Source organism: Diceros bicornis, chromosome 14 (assembly GCF_020826845.1).
Source record: "Diceros bicornis minor isolate mBicDic1 chromosome 14, mDicBic1.mat.cur, whole genome shotgun sequence".
Classification (NCBI taxonomy): domain Eukaryota; kingdom Metazoa; phylum Chordata; class Mammalia; order Perissodactyla; family Rhinocerotidae; genus Diceros; species Diceros bicornis.
This window is the reverse complement of record NC_080753.1, coordinates 29,595,108-29,607,413: the sequence shown is the minus strand read 5'-3', so window position 1 is coordinate 29,607,413 and position 12,306 is coordinate 29,595,108. Positions and strand designations below refer to the sequence as shown.

The window sequence follows — 12,306 nt, the reverse complement described above, 5'->3', positions numbered from 1 at the left end:
TCCGATTGAATCCCCGAACCTCTCATAACAGACAGGGAAAGGCCAGGAACTGTGTTGGACCACAGCAGAGTTGAACAAACTGGGGTTAGACCTGGATGTCAAGGGCATCAGTAAAATCTCTCAGAAGAGCTCCTCATGGTTCCAGAGCAGCCCTCCCTCTGCAGTAGGAAGGACCCTGAATAGAGGTCAGGCCAAGCTAATTTAGCACTGATTTTGCATCTAGCCTAGATAATACGTGACTTAGTTTCCATTTATGTATACATACAGCAATGAACTAAATTATCTTTCATTTTCTTATACTATTCCTAAAATCTAAGAAAGGATTTTCCTTCTTTGGTAACACCTGAATATCCATAGATATTTCCAAATCAGCAGGTCGAAAACTGAATTCACTATCTTCCCCCTCCAAAACTGTTCCTCCTGTATTCCCAATCTCAGTGGCTCTACCACGTAGCCAGTCGTGGAAGCCAGAAAGATCAGTCTTTTTTTCCCTTAAAACAAACAGAAGCAGCAAGGCAATTTAATTTAGAAAGGATAGTCTTTTCAACAAATGGTGCTGGAACAAGTGGACATTGTAAAAAAATGAATCTAGACAGAACTTATACCTTCCACAAATGGATCACAGACCTAAATGTAAAACTTAAAACCATAAAACTTCTAGAAGACAACATAGGAGAGAATCTAGGTGACCTCGGGTTTGGCAACTACCTTTTAGATACAACACCAAAAGCAAGATCCATGAAAGAAAAAATTGGTAAGCTGGACTTCATTAAAATTAAAAACTTCTGTTCTCTGAGAGACACTGTTAAGAGAATGAAAAGACAAGCCAGAGACATTTTACAAAACACATATCTGATAAAGGACCAGTATCCAAAATATACAAAGAACTCTTAAAACTCAACAATAAGAAAACAACCCAATTTTAAAACGGGAAAGATCTAGACACCTCACCAAAGCAGATATACAGATGGCAAATAAGCATATGAAAAGACGCTCAACCTCATATGTCATTAGGGAATTGCAGATTAAAATAACAATGAGAGGGCCGGCCCCATGGCTTAGCGGTTAAGTGCACGCGCTCCAGTGCTGGCGGCCTGGGTTCAGATCCCGGGCGCGCACTGACACACCACTTCTCTGGCCATCCTGAGGCCATGTCCCACATACAGCAATTTAGAAGGATGTGCAGCTATGACATACAACTATCTACTGGGGCTAAGGGGGAAAAATAAATAAATAAAATTAAAATAATAATAATAAAATAAAATAACAATGAGATACTGCTGCACACTTATTAGAATGACCAAAATCCAAAACACTGACCACACCAAATGCTGACAAGGATGTGGAGCCCCAGGAACTCTCCTTCATTGCTGGTGGGAATGCAAAATGGTACAGCCACTCTGGAAAACAGTTTGGCGGTTTCTTACAAAACTAAACATACTCTTGGCGTACAATTCAGCAATTGTCCTCCTTGGTACTTACTCAAATGAGTTGAAAACTTATGTCCACACAAAAATCTGTATACAGAGGTTTATAGCAGCTTTATTCACAACTGCCAAAACTTGGACGCAACCAAGATATCACTCTGTAGGTGAGTGGATAAATAAACTGTGATACATCCAGACAATGGATTATTCAGCACTAAAAAGAAAGGAGCTTTCAAGCTCCCAAAAGACAGGGAGGAATCTTAAACGAATACTGCTACGTGAAAGAAGCCAATCTGAAAAGGCTACATTTGTATACCGTACGATACATACTATACGATGGCATACATATTGTATGATTCCAACAATAGGACATTCTGGAAACCTATGGAGACAGTAAAAAGATCAGTGGTTGCCAAAGGTTTGGGGAGCAGGGAGAGAAGGATGAATAGGTAGAACACAGAGGATTTTTAGGGCAGTGAAATCACTGTGTTATGATACAGTAATGGCGAATACATGTTACTACACATTTTTCAAAACCCATAGAATACAAAACACAAAAAGTAAACCCCAATATAAACTATGGACTGGAGTTAATAACAATGTATTAATACTAGATCATCAGTTGTAACAAATGCACCACACTAACACAAGACGTCAATAATAGGGAAACTGTATGCGGGAAAAGAAGGGGGTATGTGGGAACTCCCTATACTTTCCAATCGTTTTCCTCTAAAACTAAAACTACTCTAAAAAAATTGTCTTAATTAAAAAAAAAGAAATTACAGGAATTAATTTCTTCTGTATGTTTATTTAAATCATGCCGCTGACCTATAGACTAATAAAAAGAAAAAGAACCATTTGAAAATTCTGAGGCTGTACCTAATCATTGCCAAATAGCTATTGGTTTTCTTGAATTAAACATCCCCCCCTTAAAAAAAAATACAGTAGTAACGCATGCTCCTTGTAAAACAAAAAACAAGCAATACAAAGATGAATAAAACAAAAAGCCAAAATTCCTCTCCCAACACACCGATCTCAATCATCAGAGTTAACCAACTATAACCTGTGTAATGGTCTAGTGTGTACTGGAATTGTTCTTAACTTTTTTCTCCTCATCCGCTTTATCCAATCCTCCTCCAAGTTCTATAAATTTTGCTTCTTAAATGTCTCTGGAATCCATCCCCTCCTACCATTATCTCTTACCTGGACTACTGCAATAGTCCATTAACTGGTCCCTCTGCCTTCAGTCTTGTCCCTTTTTAATCTGTTCTCCATCAATTCATTCTAAAAATCAATACTTTTTCTAAGATGCAATTCTGATCATGATGTCATGCTCATTAAAGTCCTTTAGGGACTTCTCATCACTAGCAACACAGATGGCTTATATGACCCTTCCTGATATTGCTCTGCCTCCCTTTCTAATTTATCTCCTCCTGCCTCATAATACTTTGTGCTCAACCACACCAAGCTACTTACAAAGAACATACCATATTCTACCACCACTCTGTGTCTCTGACATGTTTCCTCTGCCAGGAGCATTCTTTCCCACCTAGACCACCTGGAAAGCACCTATTCTTCCTCTAAGATTCAACTCAAGTCTTCGTAGGCAAAAATCCTTTCTCCATAGACAAATCTCTGATCCTCCTTAGGCAGCTGAGCTTTCTCACACACAGCTGAGTGAACTTATCAGTCATTTCTGTTATTCAACGGTCTCCCCTGCAAAAGCTTTTTGACAGCAAAGACAGTGCCTTATTTATCTATAGCTACACCTATATATCTATATCTATCCCCAGCACTCAGCATTTTGCCTGCCGCATAATAGGGACTCAATAAATGCCTGATGAATGAATGTCCAAACATGGGATTTCCCTTAGAAACCTAGAATTGTAGTTAACATCATCATATGAGCCCAAAGCAAAGCCAATTGCCTATAGTGAGTAACCTCAAACTCAATTTCAACCAAAAGGTTGAATTATATCAGGAAAAATCCTGATATAAATCTTGTATTACCTTACTTGAAAACCCAGCTCTGAACAGTACTAGTTCCCTGCTTCACTTCTCCCTCTCGTTTCCTCTACCAGCCCCCCAACTCCCTCACTACCACCCCTTTAGCAGACTCTTGCTCTCCCTGTTTCATTTTTTTTTTTGGTAACACCCATGCTAATCCTCCTCTTTTTGCTGAGGAAGACCGGCTCTGAGCTAACATCCACTGCCAATCCTCCTCCTTTTTTTTTTGTTTCCCCCCAAAGCCCCAACAGATAGTTGTATGTCATAGTTGCACATCCTTCTAGTTGCTGTATGTGGGACGCGGCCTCAGCATGGTCGGACAAGCAGTGCCTCGGTGCGCGCCCGGGATCCAAACCCGGGCCACCAGTAGCAGAGCGAGTGCCCTTAACCGCTAAGCCACGGGGCCGGCCCGTTTCATTTTTTTTGTGTGTGAGGAAGATCAGTCCTGAGCTAACATCTGATCCCAATCCTCCTCTTTTTGCTGAGGAAGATTGGCCCAGGGCTAACATCCATGCCCATCTTCCTCCACTTTATATGGGATGCCACCACAGCACGGTTTGACAAGCGGTGCGTCGGTGCGCACCCGGGATCCGAACCTGCAAACCCCGGGCCACCGAAGGGGAACGTGTGCATTTAACCGCTGCGCCACTGGGCCAGCCCCTCCCTGTGTCATTTTTCCTCCTCTTCTGCCAGCAGCAAACATCTCAGCAGTGGGAGAGGTGCTAGGAGATCTGGGTTTTGGTGAAAACCTGTTCCCAGAGGAGCTGTGCTTGGCATGGACACTTGGTGGCACCAGGCAAGGGCAAATCACAGCATGAAGACTAGGGGAGCAACTTGTGACAGAGGACAGCACTTTAGTAACAGATTCCCTGAAATGCTAAATAACAAAAGCATTTAAGGAAGCCAACTAATCACAAGCCGACATTATTTGTCTATTGGTGGGAAATCTGAACTGTTTTAAAATGTAAAATCTGACACTCAATTTACTCACTTAACTGCCAATAAACCAGAAGAGCCATTCATTCATCTCATACTTACTGAATGGTTCTTATTTATTTGTTGCAATGTTAATATAACTAAGAATCAAAATAAAGCTTGATGGGGGTGGGGAAGCATTATTTATCAACAGAGTTCTGATCTTGATTCATAAAGTAAACTGATTTATGGAGCCAGGTCAAAAAGAGTTGAAAACACCACTGTTAGAAGATTAATTTTTTTAATCTGTGCCTGTTTAATCTGTGATCATTTAAAAGAGTAAATGATAGGCGCTACCTGGTAGGCAGCTGATTAAATGACCCCAAAGATCTATGATTCCTAGTTTGCACACCCTGCTGTAATCCCATCTCCTGGAGTGTGGGTTGGGTCTAATGACTCTCTTCTAGCGAACAGAATGTAGCCTGAGACACAGAATGTAGCAGAGGCGATAGGATGTCACTTCTGAGATTAGATAACAAAAGGACTGTGGTTTCCATCTTGGGCACCTCTGTTGCACTCTTATTCTCTCACTCTGAGTGAGGGCAGCCAGCTGCCATGTTGTGAGCTGCCCTATGGAGAGGCCCCTGTGGCAAGGAACTGAGGGAGGCCCTGGCCAACAGTCAACAGATTGACTGCAACCTCATCAGAGACCTTGAGCCAGAGCCACCCAGTTAAACCATGCCTATAGTTAAACCATGCCCATATTTCTGACCTACAGAAACTGTGAGATAATGAACATTGTTTTAGCTGCCAAGTTTTGGGGTAATTTGTTATGGAGCAATCAATAGCTACTACAGGCTACTTCCTCCACATCTGTCAGATAAGATCTGACATCCACCCTAACTATTTATATTTTATTATTAACTGGGGCCTCAAAGTGAACATTCGAACAACAATTGTTTTGGTTTATTCACTAGTTAAATAACATTTGCTTCTTGACCCTCTGATACTATTACTCTTCCGTTTAAGTTGTTGAGACCTCTTAAGGCTTATATTCAAACACTGATTGTATTCTTTTTTTGCCAGTTTTATTGAGAAATAATTGACTGATTGTATTATTAAATAAAAATGCTTCACATATGGTCAGAAGCCATTAGTGCTAAATACCTATGCTAGGATGAATAAAATGGGAAAATCAGAAGAGCCTGTACCTGCTTGGAGGTAAAACTGTCTCTTCCATGTGGAAATCATGATTCATCCCAATCTTGTTGCTCAGCTTGGACACGTTGTTAACTCTATCTATCAGACCTGTGACAGAAAGAACTTATGGTGTACACCTGAAACTACTATAATGTTATATGCCAGATATACCTCAATTAAAAAAAAAAAAACTTATGATAGACAACAGTGAACCCACACAAATCTGAATTTCTAATTCATTCCGAGATTAACTCTACCGAGTAGACCTCAAATTTAGATTCTTCAAACCGATCTTACACAAACTCATTCAACCATTCTAGTCATTTATGTGTTCTGACCTCTAGGCCCCATGACAAGCGCCTCTCAGAGTATTCCAGCATGGGGGTAAGAGAGGACAAAGAAGCTATTTTATAAAAAACAGAAAGTAAAATTGATTTAAAACCTCTCTCTTAAAAAGTAAAATAATTAAGCAGCAAAGAAATAATAATTTGATTTGCAAAAATAAACATTTATCTAAGGGTAATTCGATTCTACTCTTCTCTTCCTGCCTCTGATCAAAGTTAAATTCCCCATACAGATGGTACTGAATGCTGCCAATGTCACTTGGTCTTCTAAATCAATAGTTCCCAGATTTTTAGATTTCACAGACTAATAATTTCCAAAAAGATCTTGAGCAACTGACAACAATTTGCCAACTTTTTGTTTTGCCAAGTATGGACAGCGAAACAAACAAATAAAAGATCTACTCTACTGCAAACAAAACTGTCATTTCATAAAAGAAAGGATAGTTTAACCTCCAAAAATGCAGAAAGGGAATATTGTCAGAATAAAGAGTTGTCCTTTAAAGTGAACAATTTAGCTTTAGGAAAAACTCGTTACAATATCTTTATTTCATTTCACTAAATATTGTTAAGAATTTTGTCACAAACCAGCACTAGCATTTGGGAACCACTGTTCTAAGTTCTTCATACAGACCTACCTGATAGCACTCTCAAATAACAGGCATATATGGCGGTTATAATGATTACTTGGTATATAAAACAAAGTTGCACACGATAAATTATATTTTCTCACTCTCTTTCAATGAAGCTTCCTAATTTGTTCACAGAAAAGTATTTGGCTCCAAGACGTGGAGGGGATATAAATGAACTAAGATTCGCCTTGAGTTGATAATTGTTGAAGATGAATGATGAGTAAACGGGGGTTCATTATACTAGTCTCTCTACTTTTGCAAATACAGTTTTCCATAAGTAAAAAGATTTAAAAATGTAAAAAGGAAAAATAAAGTTATTGTAGAAAAGAGGTTATATAGGAGAATGCCTTTGTTCTTAGAAGATACATAACGAAATTTTTAGAGGTAGTCATGACTAAGTTACTTTCAGTAAGAAAGAAAAAATACATAGGGAGAGAAAGACAGCAATATGGCAGAATGTTAACAATGTGGGCATTCGCTGTATTTTTTTTTCATTTTTCAACAAATTTGAAATATTTCAAAATAAAAAGTCAAGGGAAAAGGTAAGTGTAGAATTTACCAAAAAGCCATTGAGTCTCTGCTTAGGTAAACAAAGGTGAACTGAACATTAAGTGGGTAGTTGAAGTTCCCTTTATTTATTTATTTAATTTTTTTGGTGAGGAAGATCAGCCCTGAGCTAACATCTGCCAATCCTCCTCTTTTTGCTGAGGAAGACTGGCCCTGAGCTAACATCCGTACCTATCTTCCTCCAATTTTTTTTTTTTTACTATGGGGCGCTGCCACAGCATGGGCTGACAAGTGGTGCATCAGTGCGCGCCTGGGATCCAAACCCGGGCCGCCAGCAGCCAAGCGTGCGTGCACTTAACTGCTACACCACGGGGCCGGCCCCTGGGTAGTTGAAGTTTCCTTTATTTTTGCAGCTTCTCTTAAGTCTTTAGTTCCAGGCATAATGGCAGAGCACAGTCAAATATGTAAATAGACCTACCACTAATTCACTAATGCAAAATCAGAACTAAGAGAAAATTTTCAAAGGGAGATTGAGCTACAGCCACTTATTGAAGGACTGAGGGAAATATACACAAACACTTTCCAACTACAACAAATCAAAGTTCACAGCCTGCTTTGACAAGATTGTGCTGTTGCTCACAAGCACCATAACACCATAATCACACTCGGGTCACCTCCTTCTCCAGGGGTAAAATGCAACTAAAGTAGATTTTAAAAATCCAGGACCCATGGACAAAGAAATTTTCAAGATCATATAGTAACTTAACCAAGTCAATCTAATATATAAAATTTCAAATTTAGTTTTTTTAAAGAGGAATTTGGTTATTCACTTTACAGAGAGTTGTTTTACCTATAGATTCACTTAAATAGCCACCTCAAGAACTTAAACTGTATTCAATTGACTTTCACCCCACATCAGGTTCACCTCTCAAGTATTCCAAAGCACCCAATTTGCCGCTTTGGTGCCGTTCTGTTAGCCAGCAGCGACCCCATGTGGCTACAAGAGAAACAAACGTAATTCAACTCAGTAAGCAGGGCCTTGAACAAATTTTTCCCATTTCAATCTTCAAGAATTTAACTCAGGCGTGTTGCATGTAGACAGGTCTTCACATTGACAACCGGTTCAATTCTCTGAAGATTATTATAAGAGAATTTCAGGATGAGTCCCAGTGAGATTAGTCCTACTAAAGTGGAGAAGAGACCTCGTGCCCCAATAGGAACATAAAAGAAGAGCTACTACACTAGAGCTAAAGACCCTGAGCCCAGAGCAGCGTTACTTCTGGAGTCAACCAAGCACCGAGAGAACACAATTGCTGTCGGGGATCATTTGGGTTCTTTAAAACTTACCCCAGGTGTCAGCTATTCTTCACCTACAAATTCAAAACAGAAGAATAACGAAGATGGTTTTGAACTGACTCAGCCTCAAATCCTGTCACATTTAAGTAATCACACTCGGGTCACTTCCTTCTCCAGAATCAGAAAGACCTTCTGGTCAATGGGGGCCTAGAGATTGGGGTGGGAGGAGGTAAGGAGAAGGGTAAACCAAAAGAGGAGGAGAGGGAGGGGGAGGAGAGAGAACTGCGGGCTGCAGCGCCCGGGCCCCTCACAGTGGCGCCGGAGCCCGGGGCAGCCGTCTGAGCTGGCCCCCTAAGCAGCCCCGAGGGCGACGGGGTCGAGGGGCTGGACCTACGCGGCGGGTGCGCCTCGGGGCCGCTCTGGTCTTCCTGGGTCGGCACGGATGTTTCGGGCTCACAGGACCCGCTCTGGGTGTCGCCAGGGTCCTTCAGGGGCACCTTCTCCTCGACGTCCGGCATGTTGCTGATGGATTCTGGGTTGGGGAGACAGGGCGTGCTGTTGGCGTCGGGCAAGGGGGCTCTCCAACTGCCGAGGGAGGTCTGAGGCCCGGCCTGGCACGCCCCACCTGGACAAACCGAAAGGGGACGGGGGGGGGGGGGGGCAGCTTCAGGGTCTCTCAGGGGACGGCCAGGGGCAAAGGAGCCTGGAGGAGAGGGGGTGGGGAATCAGAGAGAAGCCAAGCGCTGGACGCGCAACGAGGAAACTGCAGCCAGCGGGGCCACGGCGCGGGCGGCCCGCGCTGGGCAGGGCCCTACGTCGAGCTTTCCTTCCCAGATCTCCTCAGCCGAAAGCCGCCCCGGGCCCGCTCCAGCTCCGGCTCCGGCAGCAGGAGGAACCGTCACCGCCCCGGCTCCGGCGTCTCACCTACTGCCCCGCGACGGCCGCCCACGCTGGAGTCGCCTCGGTGGCCGCGCAGCCCCGCGGCCCGGGCCGTACCACCTCGGCGGGGCGGCGGGGGACGGGCGGCCTGGAGGGGCCCGGCGGCGGCGCGGAGGCGACCAGGCCGACCCCGCGCGCCCCCCGCCCGCGACAACGGGCGCTCGGTGGGAGACGCCGGGATTTGAAAACAAACCGCCGCCATCTCCCGGGGTAACGGGGCGGGGCACGTGTCGGCCCGCACGCGCCGCCACCCGCCCGCCGGCCTGGGGTGGAAGTGGCGGCTCGTGCCTCGGTCGTCGTGGGCACGAAGCCTCCCAGGACTCTGGTTACTTCGTCGCTGGGGCCAGTCCCTGCCTATAATCTCCCGCCCACCACGAAAAAAGATCACTGGAACTCCTTAGGAAGGGAAGGAGCACTGGGTCTTGTTTCTCTTCAGCCTGTCCAGATAGCCTAGGAAACACAGAACCTCATCCTGGAGGGTTGTGTCTTTAAAGCACATCCTGGGCACACTGAGAGGAGGACCGCCCTCCCATTCCTCAGCGTGGAAACTGAGAACCCTTGCCAGGTGCTGGTCAGCGCAGGCGTGGGGGCTGGGAGGCAGCGTTGGTGCCATTCAAGCTCTTCCCACTCAAGTCCTGGCCTGCGGCTCATCTGTGAGCCCGGGACTCACTCTCCTGCTCCTGGCTCCAGGTTACTGGCGTTTTCTTGGTTCCAGGTCTGCTCTTTTGCCCCTGGAGTGACGTGAGGGTCTGGAGTGACCCTCCTCTGCTCCAATCCCTGCACTTTGGGGGAAAAAATGAAAGTTTCCACTCCACACTCTCCCATCTCTCTTTATTACTCTGACTTGACTTCTCACAAAAGCTTACTTTAAAAAAACAAAATAAAACAAAAGATGAAAGTATTGCCTGTTCAGAAACCAAGTTCTCATTATAACCCTTGCTTTGTAGTGTGGAATGTAGATATTTCTTGCACAACTCATACATTTTGAAGGGGAAAATTATGAAGAGGCCCAAGAACTTTTCTGCTTAAGGAAAGTCCACTGTACTCTGAGGCCCAGGCAGATATGAGGGGAATGACCTAGTAAAGTTACTGTTTAGCCAGAGAGTATCTCAAACTAATACATACTAAACCTGCCCCTTCCTCCTCCTCACCCTTTCCTGGTATTTCCCTCAGGGATGTCAATCGTGTAGCAGGCTGGCCTTTACCCAAAACCCCGGAGAAGTGGGAGGAAGTTGTATGGTGACTTAAGCAAAGAGTTCACTGAAAATATTTCTTCATTATTACATAGGGAAACATTTAGGCTGGGATGTGGATTTCTCTTCAAAAAAAAAAAAAAATTCCAGAGTTCTGTTTGGACATTTTTATTTCTGGGAGAAAGTTTCCACTGTGACACCAGTTCATTTCCCTACAAAAATGGCATTGCCGTGGGGCCAGCCGGGTGGCGGAGTAGTTAAGTTCGCGCACTCTGCTTCGGCAGCCTGGGGTTTGCAGGTTCAGATCCTGGGCGCGGACCAACGCACCACTTGTCAAGCCGTGCTGTGGTAGTGTCCCATATAAAGTAGAGCAAGATGGGCACAGATGTTAGCCCAGGGCGACTCTTCGTCAGCAAAAAGAGGATTGGCAACGGATATTAGCTCAGGGCTAATCTTCCTCACACACACACAAAAAATGGCATTGCCATAAAACTCTCCCTGCTGATGCCTGAAATTACTCCAGCAGTTCATTCATATACATTAAACAGCCTCTTTAAGTGTTTTACTCCAATTCTCTGGAAAGGGCAGTGGGAACAAATAGCAGTGTGGGAGCACATGGTCGGAGGGAGCAGAAAAGGAGGAAAGGATGGGGTAGGGGAGAAAGACAGAATTTGAGTTTTCCCAGGGTCAGCCTGGGGACAGCATTTCATGATCTTTATCGTTAATAGTTATCAGAACCAACTAGGCAAAAGTTAGAGGTTGAGGGGAATAGAAAGATGATGTGAGAGATATACCCTCCTTCCCTTTGGGGTCTTAGTTAATAATAACTGACTTTTGTTTAATGATTTACAAAATGCTTTTACATCGCAAATCCATATGCCCTGCACACAGTCCTACCTGTTCAGTAGGCAAGGTGGGTGTTATATTGGACCATTTAATATACGAGCAAATGGGGGATCAGAGAGATTTCAGGTAGTTACCAAAAATTACATGGCGAGCAAGGTCTTGACTTTTGATCATATACTTTTTCTTAATTCACACTACCTCCCTGACTCTGCCTGAGAAGCCGTATAAACAGGAAAATATAATGGTATGGTAAGTACCAGAGCTGGGGCACGAACAAGAAGTGCTACTGGAGGTCAGAGACAGGGTGAGAGATCTTCCAGATGTTTGGATCAGTTCAAACCCAGCCTTTAGCTAGGATCCTAAGCAAGACTGTGTAACTGATTTGGTCTGTGGAAATGGGCCTCTGGTTCAGCCTGGCTCCTTCTCAACCTCAAGACCCTCTTTAAACTCTCCTAATGTGTGAAATTGGATTTTCCACATGTCCATTATTTAGCAGGAATGCCCCGCCTGAGTAACTTAACACCCTTACCCTATTAAAGTGCACATGTCAATAACGACCCATAAAGCAAGTATTTCTCAAACTACCCAAGGACAGAAGTAAAGGCCCCGTTTCCTCTCACATTGCGGTGTGCCCAAAGCTATCCACCCCAGGATTCCCCTTTCATATTAAGATGTCATATGACTGTTATTTTTTATTCATAATATATCCATGTTTGTTTTAATACTAAAGTCTATTTGCTCTCCTCAAATCTTTGAGTAGAATTCTCGTTTCAGAAGGAAGGGCTTCCTATACTTGCTGGCACACCTCTGTATACCCCTGAGGGTACATACACCCCAGTTTGAGAAGCAGTCTAAGAGAATTTCAGGCCTCTAGCTAGAATTTTCCTACTCCTCAACCACTTCTCCACATATGTGAGCTTTGACCCAAGCCCAAATGTATGATCTATTCTCATTTGTTAAATACTATCTTGGGTACATTACCCCACAAAAGCAAATTATACAG

General features: G+C 43.8%; 1 protein-coding gene across 11 annotated transcripts in view; it reads right to left on the bottom strand.

The window, feature by feature from the left end:
* The window catches only part of TCP11 (t-complex 11), a 35,086-nt gene extending 25,788 nt beyond the window's left edge, over window positions 1–9,298 (bottom strand). For 3 of the 11 annotated variants that reach the window (XM_058554542.1, XM_058554549.1, XM_058554548.1), the window contains exons 1-2: window positions 8,720–8,945; window positions 5,561–5,657 (exon numbers count right to left, since the gene is read on the bottom strand). In XM_058554542.1, the coding sequence (XP_058410525.1) occupies window positions 5,561–5,657; window positions 8,720–8,843 (221 nt within the window). In that variant the 5' untranslated portion in view covers window positions 8,844–8,945. Of the gene's footprint in view, window positions 1–5,560; window positions 5,658–7,879; window positions 8,027–8,376; window positions 8,533–8,719; window positions 8,946–9,249 lie in introns of those variants that run through there. The other 8 variants (XM_058554543.1, XM_058554546.1, XM_058554541.1 and 5 more) reach the window with 8 other exon arrangements.
* Window positions 9,299–12,306: the final 3,008 nt, after the last annotated feature.